Below are 16,435 nucleotides of genomic sequence, written 5' to 3' on the forward strand. Positions count from 1 at the left end.
AATTCATCGAAACTGTCATCAGCCTGCGTTCCATTACAGATAGCGAGCTTTGGTTGCATTCAATCACGACAATGATGCTCACCATACATCTCTGAAACAAGTTTTTGAACATCTATGCGGAAAAGGGTCCGTAAATTTCTACTTCCTAAGAATTATTTATCTTCGTCTAACCCCGACTTCAGAAACGTGCCAGAAAATCCAATGAAACAAAACTTAAATCAAATGGCTGTACAGAGCGAAATAATGATTCAGGTTGTTGCAACCACAGCTACGATTAGTCTTCTTGTAGCAGGCATCATAGTCTACCTCGTATATAGATTTGTAATCGCCAAGAAACTTGGGAAATGCACATCTGATGCAGGTTTCCGTGCTGGGAATTTTTCAGGCTTCTCTTACAAGGAGTGTATAACCCTGCGCCGGAGAAATCAGTGCCACCAACCACATATCCTCTACGTGAAATCTCCAATTTGTCTGCGTTGAAGCCAGTTTCCCAACACCAACATCCTCCATTCCTCATAATCTAAAATGTGGTTAACTTCTCCATCACCACCAGCTACTCCTTTGTCTCAGATGTCAATTAAATCCAAGCAAATTCCACCACAACGACCACCATTGCCATCCTCCGCCTCTGCCACCACTTCCTAGAAGAAAATTCAAACCAGAACCACCTCCGATTCCACCAAAATTAAGGCATTCATTACCAGCCTAGACAATGGGTCTAATTTCACCACATAACCTACCCATTCCTTCGAGAGGAAAAGAAATCAACACTACGAGTATGGAAGATCTTGCCATGCATAAAGGGAAAGCAAATGAAGAATTTCGAACAAGACTGAAGCCATTACACTGGGACAAGGTTGCTGCTGCTGCAGATCATTCAATGGTATGGAATGAGATGGATAACATTCTTTTAGATAACAGCGAACCTTTATGCACTGTCTTCTCATTCATGTTTGTCACCGGTCAAACTTTCGTTGAAATTGTCATTCTTTCTATGTCATTCTATCAGGTTTTATGATGCACTGATGCAAATCCTGTTCAGTTACAAAACAGCCAGCAAAAAATCAAGCAACAGAAGTAGTAAATCAACATGTGAGGGGCAATTCTAACTCAGGTCAGTCTGCTCAAATGTTCATACTCGGTCCACGAAATTCCCAAAATACGGCAATCGTCCTCAAGTCTCTAGCAGTTTCTCAGAATGAAATTCTCGAAGCTTTATTGGAGGACCGAGAACTTGACATCGCTACCCTTGAAAACTTAACAAAATTAGCCCAACTCGAGAAGAGATAACCAAAATACTTGTATTCAGTGAGAACTCAACAAAGCCAGCTGATGCCAAGTCTTTCATCTACCAAATCTTGAAAGTTGTTCCATCAGCATTCATTCGCTTCAGCACAATGCTTTTCAAATTCACCTATGATCAAGAAATATTGCATCTTAAGGAATGTCCGCAAACACTTGAATTGGGAAGTCGGGAATTAACAACTGGTGGAATTTTCTTTAAACTCCTTGAAGCTTTTCTCACGGTTGGCCATAGAATGAATGCTGAAACAGCGAGAGGAAATGCTCAAGGCTTCGGCCTTAACTCCCTTTGTAGACTCTCTGATGTGAAAAGTACAAATGGTAAGACCACTCTACTTCACTTTGTTGTTGAACAAGTAATTCGATCAGAAGGTAAACGTCATATGATTAATAGAGACAAATAGACAATAAACCTGGTAGCATTAGCACAACAGAACACGGACATTAAACCTTGAGAACGCCACTGCTCCCGACGAGCATGAAGCTTGTTTTGCTTCAAGTTGGCTGATCGATTTGCCTATATTACAGAGACAAAATTCGATAATATTTATAAAAAGAAAAAACTCTACACAAAAAAAATTGAGAAAATTGATTCAAAAAACGAACCAAACTGAACAGAGGAAATAAGATTTCACCAGAAATAAATTAAATAATAAAAACCAATCGCATTAGAAATCGACACAGAAAACCACAACCTCACAAATCACATGCATGCTTTTTCAAGAGAAAAACTTTTATTAGAAAGAAGAGAATAAACTGATACAATATCGCCAGCAGCCAATGACAATAGACGAATCTCTAATTCTATAATCCAATTCAAGAACTTTAAAAACATACCCTTTTTTTCTTGGCGAAACATCTGGGGTTTGAGGAGGCCAGAGGAACAGAAGCGTTGCGGATCGAATCAGAATTCATGTCTGAGTGAACTCGTTGCAGAACCGGAAAACCCTAACTTGATCGGAGATTCGGGTGGAAAGAGAAAGCGGCAGATATGGAGAGAGGATGTAACAAACAGACTCTTTGGGTTCTGAATGTCTGTCGTCGATTTTGGAAAGAAAAAAGCCGCGAGATTCTAAGCTTGGATGCTGGTGGTATATATACCAATTTATTGACGGTTTTGCCCTTCGTTTTCACCTTATTTTTCGTGTGGCCCTGCACTAGCCTCTAGGCATATGGTCGAAAAACCCGAACAAAAATTGTAGGAACATACATGTATTTTATATAAAAAAAAATAATTAAATTTTATGAAAAAGAACTCCACCTCGATTCGTTCATAAAAATACATTATTTTTATATCAAAAATATTAATTTTTTTATAAATATAGATCAAATCATCTCATCTTACAAATATAAACATGTGAGATTGTCTGTCATATAACTAATTCTTTTAAAAATATTTATGACGCATTCTCTACCCAAAGAGTTGGGGAGAGTCCATCTCTAAAAATTTTGATATTTACGGTTATTTAATTTAATAGACCACAACTTAAACTCAGTCCAATAAATGTCAAAATTATCATAATAATTGCGTATTATTGAAATTTAAATGGGTGAGTTTTATTTATCAATAATAACTTCAAACTAAATTTAAGAATAAGCCATATTACTAAAATATAAAGAAGAAATTTTATTATATTTTTGTGTGAAATTGATCCATTTGTCACGCAAATATCATTATTGGATCATCATAATATCAGTGTTATTATATATCATTGAATCATTAAGTGCAATCATAGAATTACACAAATTTTTGTAATGCATTGCATTATTGTAGTCTAAATAATTTTATGAATCATAGAATTACGCAAATTTATGAATCCAGATTAAACATTGGGTTAATTTAGAGATATATGGAAGTCGTATTTAAAATATATATATATATATATATATATTAGTGCATTTAAAAAATAAAAAAAATATCGTTTTGCCTTGTAAGAAAAAGCTATAACAAAAATATAGAATATAAATTATAATCACTACTAAACTTCTTGCAAATGCTACCTTGTTAGAGATCATTTGTACTGGCGACACAGAAGATGAGTCCTTCTGCATAAAAGTCATAGGTTCGGATCCTCGTACCAAGACAGCAACCTTGCCTGAACTTACTAAGATAACATTAGACATAGCAACTCAGAATGCAACAAGTACTATAGCAAAGATCAGATCACTCGTCTCTTCTGAAAGAAACCCTGAATGAGACCACGTTTTTGGGTCTGCCAAAGCTGGTATTCAGAAGCTTCGCTTGGGCTAAAACTTGCGGAAGAAGATCTAAAGCAGAAAGATTATCAGGGGTTCAATTCCCAGGTTGTGTTTGTCTATAAAGGTGTTTATGAATGTGACAGAGAGTTGCAAAAGCCGCCGGATTTTAAGAAATCGCCCATTAAAGGTAACAACAATGATTTGAGGAGGTTGAGTAATATGCTGACAATAATTTCTTTTCCATTCGCTTCTCCTCCTCCACCAGCCGTGAATACGGAGTACTGAGATTGTAAGATGACACAATTGTGTTCCTTGTAATGATATCTAATATAATTTTATAGTGATTTCTCTGGGTATTACTCTTGTAGGTAAAACCAACACCAAGCATAGGAGAACTTTGAAACTAGAATCTCTGGCCGCATCTACATACAACACAAAGGGACTCCTACAGCTCAGTTTAACAGAAAGAAGACACACTGCTCTGAATGATTTCGGTCACATATCCTCAAAAAAAGTTTACAGTAAACAAAGTCAAGACTCAAGATAACAAACAGAATTACAATTTCGGCCATAACTCCATGATGCGGTAGGACAGTTAGAACATACATGTATTTCTCTTCAAGCATTCTTGGTTTGTTTCAAAGATGAAGAGCCATCGACCTCAATCCCACCACTTTGTCTCTGATAAAGCTACAAGCTGCAAATATGATAACAAACAAGATAAAGATTGATAGACCATGAAAATCGAAAATGAAAGAGATCATGGATAGCATAACAGGACGTTGATGCAGAAGATGAATTACACACAGAAATAGAATAGAAGTTCACACTCATGCCGACGACTCTTAGTTAAATAAAGCATATATCATTACAAGAAGCATTCATTCTGGGCAATTCAACAAGAATCTGAAACACTGAATTTGAGACTTGGTATCATCACTAACCCGAAAATTTATATTCCATAGGAAATCTATACTTTATTGCCTTAAGGATGTAAATGGTTATTCGAGTGGGTATCCAAATCAATGTTTCACGGTTTCTGCTAGCATGGATTCATAATAAATTCAATACATTAGAAGTTGATTCGCAAGTGCTTATTTGTGATTGTGAACAAATTATCGAAATACCTGAATATCCAACAGATTTGAGTTGTACAAGAAAAAAAGGTTTGACTAAGGCACCAAATGCGTAATTTCACTGAAGTCCAGTTTGTCAGATTCTATGATAAAATAAACTATCATAAATTAACGAGAGAACAATGAAATTTAAGGATCACTTATATAAAATATGGAAATATCTAGGATTCAAGGTGAAGAAACAAAGAGCAAGCGGTACAGCATTCTCAATTTCAATTGATGATTCCGAGAAAAACCTTTACAAATTAGTAAGAGACGGTGAAGCCTCCAGATAGTAAAGAAAATTACGTATCAAGAAAAATTTGTCTTTGGTCGAACAAAATTTGGATTATATCTACATAAAAAAAAGTCAAAGAAAAAAAGTATCTTTTGTGCACATGTTACAAACAATTTTTTACTAATTCAAATTGTGAAATCTAAATATAATATTAATAGTGTAAAAGTCCGAAATCGAAATTGCAAGGGAAATCGACAGGTCCAATTATGCATAAAAACACAGCAGGAAATGGAAAGAAAAGAGGAGGACTGATGCAGCCAGGAGACAGGAGCAGGACATTTAATTCCTAAGGTAGACTTGATTGCCTCTTTATTTAAAGAAAACAGCAAAGAAAATGCTGCATCAAAAGTAAATGCCAAGATTTTACTAACATGACTGCAGCATGATAATTGATAAGCTATTCTACCACTAAGGAACTTAAGCAAGTTTCTAAGTACCTTTAAGCGGTGTTATGAATACTGTCACGAGTATTTCACAGTTTGGGGCCAAGATCCCACCATATATACATACTCAGGAAGAAACTGGATCATAGGATCAAGTCACTTAAATAATTTCAACATAAATGTAGCTTTATGCACAATAAGAGATTACAAAGACCTTGCGATTTTATACTTGAATAGTGTCCAAATACCATAACTACTTGCTACCAAAGTCGTTCCAGAAGTGTTATTTAGGTGCATTTTGATGGAGCATAGAGTTCTAAATACCTACGGAAAATAAGGTATTCATCTAGCAGAGATTTGAGAAATCCAGGAAAATGTATGGAACAGATTCAAACATATAAATATGTTTATGAAATGTACGCAGCTAATATTAATTTTTGAACAATTTTGGCGCATGCATGTAGATCCATCAAGGCATCAACTGCACAAACACAAACATAAAAAGCCAAGTATTTTTTTATCAACATACCTGACGAGCAACTTGAGCCATTTGCCTATTAACTTTCGACTCCAGCACCAAGTTTGACATACTATCTCTTAGCGACTCTAACACCAAACCAGGCTCTGGCAGCTCTAGATCCTGATGGCCATTTTGCTTATCGCCAATTCTCTCTTCTGTTCGAAGAGAAACATTCTCGCCAGATCCACTGAAAACTTTTCTCTTTCGCTTCCTTTCAAATGTAATTTTAATAACTCTTTCTCTCTTAGGTTGGCTAGGAAGCCCTGTTGTAGTGTCGGACAAACTGTGTGATGCAACATCAACCTTTTCAACTTCCATCTTACGATCCAGACACCGTAAACTCTCTTCAACTCCAGTTTCCTTGCATGACAACATTTCCTCAATCAGTTCATTATCCTTGTCTGTTTTTGCCTCATCCTTTTCAGAATATTCTGAACACCCTAGAGAAGTTTGTTGTTCATCTTTATCTGGTGGCAGCCGCGAAACTAGCCTTAAATGTTCCTCATTAGAATGACTAATTTCGACAGGACGAGGCTTGTTTCTTGCAGAGAGTTGATGTAAATGTTCAAGTTTGAGTAAAATATCAGATTTCTTCCCACTCAAGGGTGATATAATTTTTCTTTTTCTATAGGTTCTCTTCCTTTTCTGAAGGAAAGGATTGAAGCTCCTATACTTAACATCTCCCAATCGTTTGTTCTCGAGTTCATTCAGAGATTTACCCTTCACTTTATCAATTTCCCCTAAGAGACACATATTCCTTTTCAAAGAATTCCTCTCACAAGCATGGATTCTTTGTGAGCATCCCTTTCTGTATAGTCGCGACTCAACGCCTCTCAATATTATAGAAGGCAAATCAGTATTCCCAATATATGAATGACACGAGCAAGTTGTTCCATTATGGCACTTGGAACATGAATTTGTCTTGCACAGATAAGGTATTGTAGCATCCGAAGCTATAGCAGATTCGTCAAGTGATTTTGGAGGAAGGGATGTACTGGATTGATATGAATAAATAGGATTCTCAACGGCTATTTTTCGTGAAAAAGGGGCATCGACTTCGTTAATGAGACGCTTATTGTCGTTTTTTACCTTTTCCAGCTCATCGAGCACTACAGTCACCTCTTCTCTGAGATCTCTTACAATATCCTCAGCTTCATTAAGTTGAGCTTCAAGTTCCTCAATCTTCTTGTGTTGATTCACTGATGCTGCTTCCGCTTTATGAACCTGTACAGTTGACCAAATACATCAGTTAAACAAGAATGCAGGACTCGTAGAGGCAGATGTATACGAGGGGCAGAGAGCATGGTCACATTTGTATTTTTAAAGGCAACACATTCAAAAATCAGTTTTAGTCCAATAACTATTCGCCAGTTATCAATTTTGGTCCTTTCTCAAGAAATTGTTAATTTTGCAGTTAATTGTATCCCAAAAATAAAATAAGTTTCTAATTTACACTTGAAAAGCACATGTGTCTTTAAAATACAAACGAAAAATACCCCCTGAAAGTAATCAAGCGCACAATTCAAGTTTTGAATAGAGTACAACTGATTTTCACCCTGAACATTAGAGTGGTACCCTTTATATTTAAGATTCAGGAGCTTGCTTATGGCAGCAATTAATTGTTAGCATCAACACGAGTACCCATGACACAATCACTGTCAGTGTTTACACTTCCAGCATCGGCCACGAAAACTTCACCTTTTCAACATCTAGTGGCTAAGATGAATCATCAAAAATTTGTGTTAGCATCATCTGAAGCTGATAAGAGAAATTAATAACTGCAGGCAGGCTAGGATCAAGCTTGCCATGATTAGTTGAATAAATTGAACTGGCATTAACCTAACAAACTTTGCGCAGGGGAAATTGGTTAAATAACCTCGGTCAACTCTTTTTTTAAGAAAATGACCTCCTCAAATGTATTTGAATTATACTTGAGGAGGTCATTTTCTTAAAAAAATACTTGACCGAGGTTAAAAAATAAAATAACTCACTTTGCGCACACACAAATCAATCCCACCCACTTAAATTTTATTGTTATTGGATGTAAATATGTTGCTGACAGAGACTTCTGCATACAGTGGCAGCGCATTTATATTTCATACTTCCTCTACTTCAAACGATGGTATCTTAAACTTAGAGCATTGTCGGATCATATTGAATGATTTAATGCATGCTTTGCTCATTTCATTTTTGTGCATCTATGAATCAACGCCGAATTGATACTAAGAACCATCATACTGATATAATAGAGGCACATGTTAAGTTTTGTGGGCCTTACTCAGCATTTATTTTCAATTACTGTAGTTAAAATCACGAACTAAAAGAACTTCTGTGAAGGGAAAATTAAAGACAACGAAAAATAAAAGAAACGAACGGATAGCACATTTTAGAAAATAAAGTAGTCATTCATTAGCCTTTTAATATCATCAAACTATTTGATGATCGAAGAAGTGACAAAATTAAAAAATTTCATGCACTAGGTGACAAATAATTAAAATGACAGGCGAACAGCAAGGGGACCATATCAAATCTGTTTCTATTACATGCGATGGAATGATTAACTTTGCCAAATTAATGCTTCTGGCATTATACAGCCATAAAATAGATAAACTCCAACTTTAACAGAGTATGGTGTTCAGATTGTTGTATCAACCAACATAGGGTTCCAAAGCAAGTCGTTTTAAATATTAGCCAGACCAACAAAGAAATTAAGATATTTTGGACAATGTGATCCTGTTTCCAAAAACCAAGTGAATCCATCACTCCATCTAAGTCACTAAAAGTAATTTCTGCACAAGAGTCGCGAAGGAAGTATTAACATCCTTACAATTTGCCACTTGCTTCAAGCAAATCCATTTGTTTTTATTGAACAATTTTAAAGATCGAACAAAAACCTGATAAAGCAAATCTATACAAGGATATCAATTCATAAAAATGTTCGCAACAAAAGATATTCAGAAAAAAGGAAAAAAGACCAAACTTAAAATTTAACATAACACGATCACCATTGCTCAATTCCATTACCTATTCATGAGACCCATAAAAACATGACAGAAAATTCAAGTTTCAAATCCAATCATTCACCTTAGAATCCATCATTTGCTTCAGGCGCGTCAACATTCGTGAGCCCTCCTCTTTTGCCACCTTCAACTCATGCCGATACCTCACTGCCTTCCCCTCAGAAGCTGTAACCCTTCCTGCCGCCTCCTTAGATATGTTCAGAATTATATCTGCATAGGCCTTCTTCAACGCCTTCAATTTCTGCAATCAAATAGAGAAAAAATGTTAAACCCACGCTGAAATGATCAAGAAAGCACCAAGAATCCGAGTAAAATATTTTCAAAGCTTAAAAAAAATAAAATAAAATTGACCCTCATTCAAAAAGTAGGTAAATATTACTGGAAGAAACGCACAATCAAACCCATTAGATCGAAAAACAACAAAATTCTACTCTAAACCACAGAATAAAACTAAAAAGACAACTTTTTTAAACAAAAAGCACAAAAATTTCGAATGAACAAAGCATAAGATGGAAGAAGCAACAAAACAGAAGAAGATCCAAATAAAAGTCTACAAAATGCTGGATATCGAGAGTGAAAACAGGGAAACAAACAGTTCAGAGAATCAGTTAGGTAGTTGGTGGACTGTTGAATAATAAAAGCGGTACCGCCGCCGTCGACATGGCGACCCCGTAGGCTTAATATCGTCAAATGGGGTGGCGAAATTTACCTCGTCGGCGTCCATTCATCAGATTCTTCGAATCGATGACTGTTAATTTAAGGTTTTTAGGAACGTAGATTTCTTCTTTTTGCTTTCTTTATTTTTTCGTTTCCTCGGCAAAGCTGTCTGTTGTGAACTGAAACTTCTGTTCACGTGAAATTCCACAAATAACCCTACAAGAATGACATAATTACGTTTACGTCTTTTAAGTGAACCATGCGACATGCAGTTACGTTGGCCTAACTATTTACTATTTCCTAAAACAATTTTTTTATATATAATTTCTTAATAAACGTGAGAGAATGTTTCTATCACAGCTAAAAAGTAGGAACGCATATAAATTATTAGTCTAATTAAATTTATAATATATTATTTATTGTAAAAAAACATTTATAATTAATATAAATTTAGCTTCAATCAAGAAAAATAACACGCAAAATACAATTTTTGTCTAGTTTTTAGGATATGGTTTTTGAGACACTTTCCATAAAAACATGAAAGGAGACAATATCTAATAATAGTTTAGTATATAAATATATTATTTTTATTTTTCTTTCTAAGATTGTTCTGTCTTCCTTGAAATTTTTAATATTTTATCCGTCCTCCCAACTTTGTTTTTATCAGTCCCTATGTCCAATTTTCCAGCAACTTCTTTCACCCTTTTCCCCATTTTGCTTCGAAACAGAATGTTCTTCAAACCGTAACGACTTGATTTGCTAGTCTTGTGCTACAGTTTGGAGATTTCCGTGGTGTACTCATCCAAGACACCATCGATCCCGTAAGTAAGGTCGTTGATCTAGCAAAGCCAATCTTGAATCGTCTTGCTTTCCAACTGCTGCATCTGTTCTGATCTTCTAGCACCGCTTGTGTTGTGATTAAAACTTGAATCCACAGAATAGTTGTACCAAGATCAATTAACTTTGTGACTCTGATTTCAATCTATGGATTCGACATAAAAAAGCACATTGAATACAAACAAGGAATCAATACAAGATTTTACGTGGTTTGGTTAAATATGTGATTACATCCACGGGAGGAGCTCTCATTAAGAACGAATCAGTGTACAAAGTGAAATTTGTTGTATGACACGTCTCTTTAGAAGACATCCCTTCTAGTGTGGGGTTCAGCCTCGAATTAACTGCTTCAAGCTTCATGGATAAAAACTAGAGCACCCCCATTGCGAGGAGCGGAGAAACGTGTAAGAACACGTCAGTTGGATAAACTAAACAGGAGGCAAGAAAAGAAATACCTCAACTTGTTGCTGTAATGACTCAAATGTAATTAATTATTTCATCAAGAACAAGAGCTTTTCCAATAACCTGAATAGATGAAACTTTTAATTATGCACATCAAACACTGGATGGTCATAAACCAGCATTCGGATTTTGTGATGAGACCAGTACACGTTTTCCTAGATCCAGGAACCAAGTCTTGCAGGATCTTCATCCTCTCAGTGATATTTTCTCTCCAGGCCTACAAATGAAAAGTATGCATTAGAAGCAACATTCTTGATAAAATGAGTGCATATATTTTGAAAATTCGACGCAACATATATACTCTTTCCGCTAGACTATGGCTGTCAGTAGCTTGACTCCTTGCTCCAACACGTATATACCCTTTAGGTGGTTCAGATTTACTCTTCTCCTCGGCTAGCTTTACACTGGTACCCGAATTTTGGTTCCTTGAGCCCCCATTTTCATCTTTAGATCCTGATGCTAACATTTGGCTGCTTTTCAACTTATTCTGTTGATGAAAAAATAATGATCAGTTAATATATAGCCAGCGGCCCTCAACTAAAATAAGTCAAATTCATCCACGAGGCTAGCTGAGTTAATTGACTGTGTGAAACATGGGGCTAAAGTTCTAAATTCGAATAAGTCTTATATGTTTGAGCCTGTCTGCTGGTGTATGTGATTTGCAGGCCACTGCACATATTCGGGGTTCACCCACTACATATCCGGAGAGTAGTGACTGAATACATCTCGCTATTAAAAAATAATTACTCAAATTCGTGTGAAAATGATTAAAACTTGATACCATAAGATAGTTTCTATTTTCTCTACGATTTGAAATACCTGTGTATATGTTTTTTTTTTTATATGAATACAATTTAAAATTATAATTTCATACTCACATATTATGAAAATTCTCCCTCTTCTCATTCAACCAAATGCATCCGACTGGAAGTCTACAAGAAAAATTTCTGGCAGTAAATTATAACATAGTCGACCAGAGATCAACATTTCAGCTTCACCAAATGCCTAATTTTCTTTAATATCATTGTCCTTTTCAGCAAGAAAATTCAGTCATTAGGAAAGTGTATGCTCAACCATGCCTGATATGGATGATCTTGCACGTTTCTTTTGACATATAAAGATTCAATATGTCATCAATGTCCTACAAGTGAGGTTTATAAGCACACATCCAATACAAAATCATATACAAAATTATTATCATTCCATCTACTAATTTTAATCCATATTTTTCTTACGACTATCGAAACGACTCTTATGCATAAAGAATTTACGATCCTAGACTCTATCATAGTCCATAATATAGCAAGATTAATATCAAGACAAGTATCACAGGTAACGAAATCACGATCCGGGCAGCGTGTCCTTTGTTAAAGGAACTGATGACCACATATTGAGAGTGATCCACTCCTCCCTTTAAAGGTTCAGGCTTTCTCGAGTATTTGGCACATGTTCTAAACCTTCAAGTTTGGTATGTATGGTGTTTTGTATGGAAAATTTCATCCAAATAAAATAACTCTTATTTACTAGCCAAAGGTATCACAAACATGATTTTCTGACAGAATTATTTGAAGGATGAAACATTTACTGAATGATGTAATTTTTTGATTGATCATCCATGTGTGTGTGTGTGTGTGAGTTCAAGATTTAAGTAAAATTATAAATTAATTCACTTTATAGTTGATCCTAATGAACCCATGTCAATTAATAAAAATTTCTTAATCTTCAACGCTCAAAAAAATATCAGATAAAATATCACAGAAGTAACCAGATTGATGAGGCCATGTTCGATACTTAATTAGTTTCAGTGTTTTGAGAACACGATTTTTTCTTTTCTTTATAACGAGAGGTTTATTAATTTAATATAAAATACTACAAGAACAAAATATTTTTTGGAATTCAAGAATTTAAATTAAAATTAACGATTATATATTACAAATATTGTAATAAACCAGGCTATATTACTTTAAATAAAAGACTGAACGAGATATTATCATACAAATTTATTTTGAGAAAGCATCAGCTGAGAACAAATATAAAATGGGAAAAATATATCTGATACTAATTAACGCTCAACTCTCATAATAACCACCATATATGAATTGCTGTGCCATTCACAAAGACCACAACACTAATCTCAAGATCTAAAACAAGCTTCCCCCTCCTCGTCTCTCAAGCACGCATATCTCCGTACGTTGTTAGCCACTTAAGGTATATACAGCTCAGGGTCGATCCAATACATAACATTCAATATTAGGTTATAACATCACTGACCGTTCGAGACTAAACTTAACCAATGGGATCTAAAGCTCCAGAATTGAAGATCAATATTTCAACCAGGTTTCGCCAGACTACATTAGCAATTCGCTGTCGGCTGTCCAGATAATGAACTTCTGGTTTCATCCAAATTTGATTTGTTACCATTCTGAACTGTTCCTAACACGATTTTGCATATCGTCGTCACCAAGTTCAACATCAATACAATCAATAACAAACCATCATCGGAGATTTGAGGCATTACAAAGCATGGAATCATCTTATCCCAAGTACACTACCATATAAATATCAATCGACTATAAAGATGTCATACAAATAAAATCTTCCATTCATAGAAATAATTATCGTGTATGGTAAAACAGATACAGAAACATTATACAAGTGTTGAGAAAGGAAGCTATCTTGAGGTGCCAAATACAACTTATCTAACAAATGTCTTTTCTTCATCATGTTAAATGGCATCAAACAAGAAGAACGTCTCTCAATCTTTTCTAATCCAGATTTACAATTTACAAACTAATACGATAAAGACAACAATATCTTTGCGAAGTTATGTCTATGTTAAGAAGAAAACAATAAATTTCACCTCATTCGATATAGACTTCAATATCAATCTGCTTTCTTTACAGTTGTCTTGAATAAAAGGATATACATCTTGTGATCCATAGAAAAATACATAAATCCACCCACTGAATGAGTCACAAATGACCCGAAACTTGTCCCTACTATACAGTGCCAAGCTGGACCATATGCCGCATCAAAGTCCTGGAGATAACTATCTAATAAGATATTTTTATATAAAAAAATCCCAATAATTTATCTCTTCAAAATTGGTAATGCTGATGTAATTACCTTTTTAAGGGTAAAAGCTAGAGTCTTGGAGGTGAACTTTTCTAAGCTATCATGAGAATTTCTTGCGCAATTCACAGCATGGATTTGCATAAACGGAGGCATATCCACTGCCACGACTTTCACACCAGTGCAAGAGAAGAAATCGGCCAACTCAATCTGAGAGCTGCAGAATGAATTTCTTCTCCCTCCATCACTGATTCTTGGAATTGAAGACACAGAAAATCTCCTCCCTTCAAACCCTTCTTGCAACTTGTTAACTTGGTCACTCTCTAGACTTCTAGACACCAATTGGGAAGCCTTTTTCACATCAAGCTCTTTCAAAGACGACTTCTTGGGGTGTCTCTTCGATGGCTTCACCAATATATCATTCTCATTCACCACATCTTTTGACAATGCAAAATCATAACTCTCACGATGTGATTTTGACTTGGTCAAAGCGGTGCAAGATGTATTCGAAACCGTGGAAACAGTGAGGATTTTATCTTGATAAAGTGTGTCAGGTTGAGGAAGTGAGCCTACATTGGAGGGTTTTGTGTGATTGGGAGCAAGTTTCCTGTGGCTTGAATAGAGTCTGGAGAAGCGGAGGGATATGTTCTGGAGGGTATATGGGGTGGTGGCGGCCGGTTCTGGAGTTGGGTAGTTGGTCGTGGGGTGGTGCTTGGGCTGGAGCTGTTGTAGTGGAGAAGCGGTGGCGGTGAAGGGGGTGGGTTTGGGATGGATTTTGTGCGTGGGATCCATGGGTGTTGGGGGGGCTAGAGTTGCTACGATGCGGCTTGTTGAGGTGTGTTGTGCCATTTCTAGGTGGAGATTCATAAATGTCTTTGTGTTTGAAGTTAAAATACACGCTTAAATATTATTAAAAATCTTCTCTTTTGATTAAAACTCCTTATCAGTCGACCAAGAAACCTTAACCAAATCCCATCTTTTTTCTTCCCTTCCGTCGATTCTGAACGATTTTTATTCCCGGAAATTTCCTTTCCTCGAGTCAACGCACTCTCAATCGAAGAAATGGATAACCAAAATCTGATAATTTTCAAGTTTATTTCATTTATTGCTTATGGGTAAATCGTGTTGAAGAAGAAAAACTCAACCTAATGGACACAACCTTGGGTCGACCAAGCGTGGGCAGACCTAGTGGACACAAGCTAGCGTGGGTCGACCCAACCACCCAATTTTTATGAAAAACATTATTTTCATTTTTTGAATTACTAAAAATATGGACCTTTATATTTTGGTGTCCATTTATTTTAGACACATGTCGGATTTCTTAATTTTTTTTGTCTCCGTATTCAATATTCATATATTAGTAAAATTATATTCATCTTATATATTTTCATAGTATTATATTATAGAGAATATAATATAATTTTCTTTTCCGTTCAAAAAAAAAATATAATTTTCTTTTTAAAAAATTGTATAAAATCTTTTAATGTAAAAACTGTGCAAGTTGAAAATTATACTCTTCGCTTATGTAATCGGGTTAGGCCACGACATCGAGAAGGAAGTATGCCCCTTTTCTTGATGAAAAAGAAAATTGTAGAATTATTACTCATTCTTTAATTTATTTTTTGAGAGAAAAAAAGAAAAGAATTATTATTATAGACAAGGGGAATTAATCTGCTATTCTAGAAGTTGAATACCCGACCTTGAATATTGATGAGTGTTTTATTCAAGATCAATATTCTTCAGGAAATTGATGATTGTGCATATTATATTAATATTTGTCAGAAATACCGATAGATCGATCTTAGTTTTTAAACTTATAGTTCTATTATTATTCAAGAATATAGACATTCTTTAGATCATAAATTACAGATCTGACTACATTTTTAATTTTCAAATCAATATTTTTGAAAAATATTGTTAGATCAATCATGAATCTTGCTATATATCAACGTAGAATTCTTCAGAAACATCAACAAAATGTTAAAAGATCGTGTTATGCCAAGAGCATCAATTGATACGGCATAAAAAAAATATTTAACAACGAGCAGTTTTCTTCAGCAAAACAACTTAAAAAAAAACATTTGTGATAACATGTTATAAATTTAATAAAAAAAGAAAGGAAAAGAGATAAATGTGAGTTAAGATAGTAAACTCCGAACTATTTTATTCATAATTAAGAATCTTTATTTATATGATACAATTATATAATACAAATTTATAAATTGAAATATTAAGATATCAATATTAATAGAAAATATATTTATATAATCACCTACATTCAAAATTATATCATAATAATAACACAAATAATGCAGTTGTATTATATTTTTTTAAAAAAGTATTATTTGATATTTATTTAATTTGTCTTTTGTGAGAAAATAGTGGTGAATTTAGCGCGACTGGGAAATATGGTTACTTCTTTTTTTCTTTTAAAAGTTTGCACCTTATCTTGGTTGAAATATTTATATTTTTCGGGAAAATACATTTCGATTGTGTTTAAATAGAAATATTTAAAGTTATAAAATCTAAATTTATTTGATTGTTCAGATGAATTTATATTAGATTAATTT

The 16,435-nt window shown here is 34.7% G+C and overlaps 2 protein-coding genes and 1 pseudogene across 12 annotated transcripts; 1 reads left to right on the plus strand and 2 right to left on the minus strand.

Annotated features, from left to right (window-relative positions):
• The first annotated feature begins 712 nt into the window (after positions 1–712).
• On the plus strand, positions 713–1,706 carry LOC140809182 (formin-like protein 8; annotated as a pseudogene).
• A 2,166-nt stretch (positions 1,707–3,872) lies between these two features.
• Positions 3,873–9,703, minus strand: LOC140837017 (uncharacterized). Its single transcript, XM_073202986.1, has 4 exons — positions 9,547–9,703; positions 8,902–9,078; positions 5,827–7,041; positions 3,873–4,198 (listed from the first exon to the last, which is right to left on the minus strand). Exons 1-4 carry the CDS (start codon positions 9,559–9,561, stop codon positions 4,163–4,165), a joined length of 1,443 nt encoding a protein of 480 aa, XP_073059087.1. The 5' UTR covers positions 9,562–9,703; the 3' UTR covers positions 3,873–4,162.
• Positions 9,704–10,120: 417 nt separating this feature from the next.
• LOC140837024 (uncharacterized) lies at positions 10,121–14,900 on the minus strand. Of its 11 annotated transcripts, none has more exons than XR_012119197.1 (5): positions 13,920–14,896; positions 13,654–13,832; positions 11,672–11,725; positions 11,095–11,280; positions 10,124–11,010 (listed from the first exon to the last, which is right to left on the minus strand). XR_012119197.1 is itself a non-coding variant. In XM_073203021.1 (3 exons), exons 1-2 carry the CDS (start codon positions 14,730–14,732, stop codon positions 13,677–13,679), a joined length of 969 nt encoding a protein of 322 aa, XP_073059122.1. In that variant the 5' UTR covers positions 14,733–14,895; the 3' UTR covers positions 11,033–11,280; positions 13,654–13,676. The 11 variants fall into 11 exon arrangements, 6 of the variants coding, with proteins under 6 accessions (XP_073059122.1, XP_073059152.1, XP_073059144.1 ...); XR_012119199.1 differs by lacking the exon at positions 11,672–11,725 and having other exon boundaries at positions 10,126–10,759; positions 10,857–11,010; positions 13,920–14,895; XR_012119198.1 differs by lacking the exon at positions 11,672–11,725 and having other exon boundaries at positions 10,126–10,700; positions 10,787–11,010; positions 13,920–14,895.
• Between the last annotated feature and the right edge of the window lie 1,535 nt (positions 14,901–16,435).

This window comes from Primulina eburnea, chromosome 1 (assembly GCF_022965805.1).
Source record: "Primulina eburnea isolate SZY01 chromosome 1, ASM2296580v1, whole genome shotgun sequence".
Taxonomy (NCBI): Eukaryota; Viridiplantae; Streptophyta; class Magnoliopsida; order Lamiales; family Gesneriaceae; genus Primulina; species Primulina eburnea.

What these genes read in the sequence shown, in the direction of transcription:
- LOC140837017 (XM_073202986.1), bottom strand. An exon ending in AGCAAATGATGGATTCTAAG is followed by an intron (nt 7,042 to 8,901) that starts GTGAATGATTGG and finishes TCAACTGTACAG; the next exon opens with GTTCATAAAGCGGAAGCAGC. An exon ending in TGGCTCAAGTTGCTCGTCAG is followed by an intron (nt 4,199 to 5,826) that starts GTATGTTGATAA and finishes TCATATTTGCAG; the next exon opens with CTTGTAGCTTTATCAGAGAC.
- LOC140837024 (XM_073203021.1), bottom strand. Translation starts at nt 14,732, where the DNA reads ATGAATCTCCACCTAGAAATGGCACAACACACCTCAACAAGCCGCATC. An exon ending in TAGCTTTTACCCTTAAAAAG is followed by an intron (nt 13,833 to 13,919) that starts GTAATTACATCA and finishes AGTTATCTCCAG; the next exon opens with GACTTTGATGCGGCATATGG.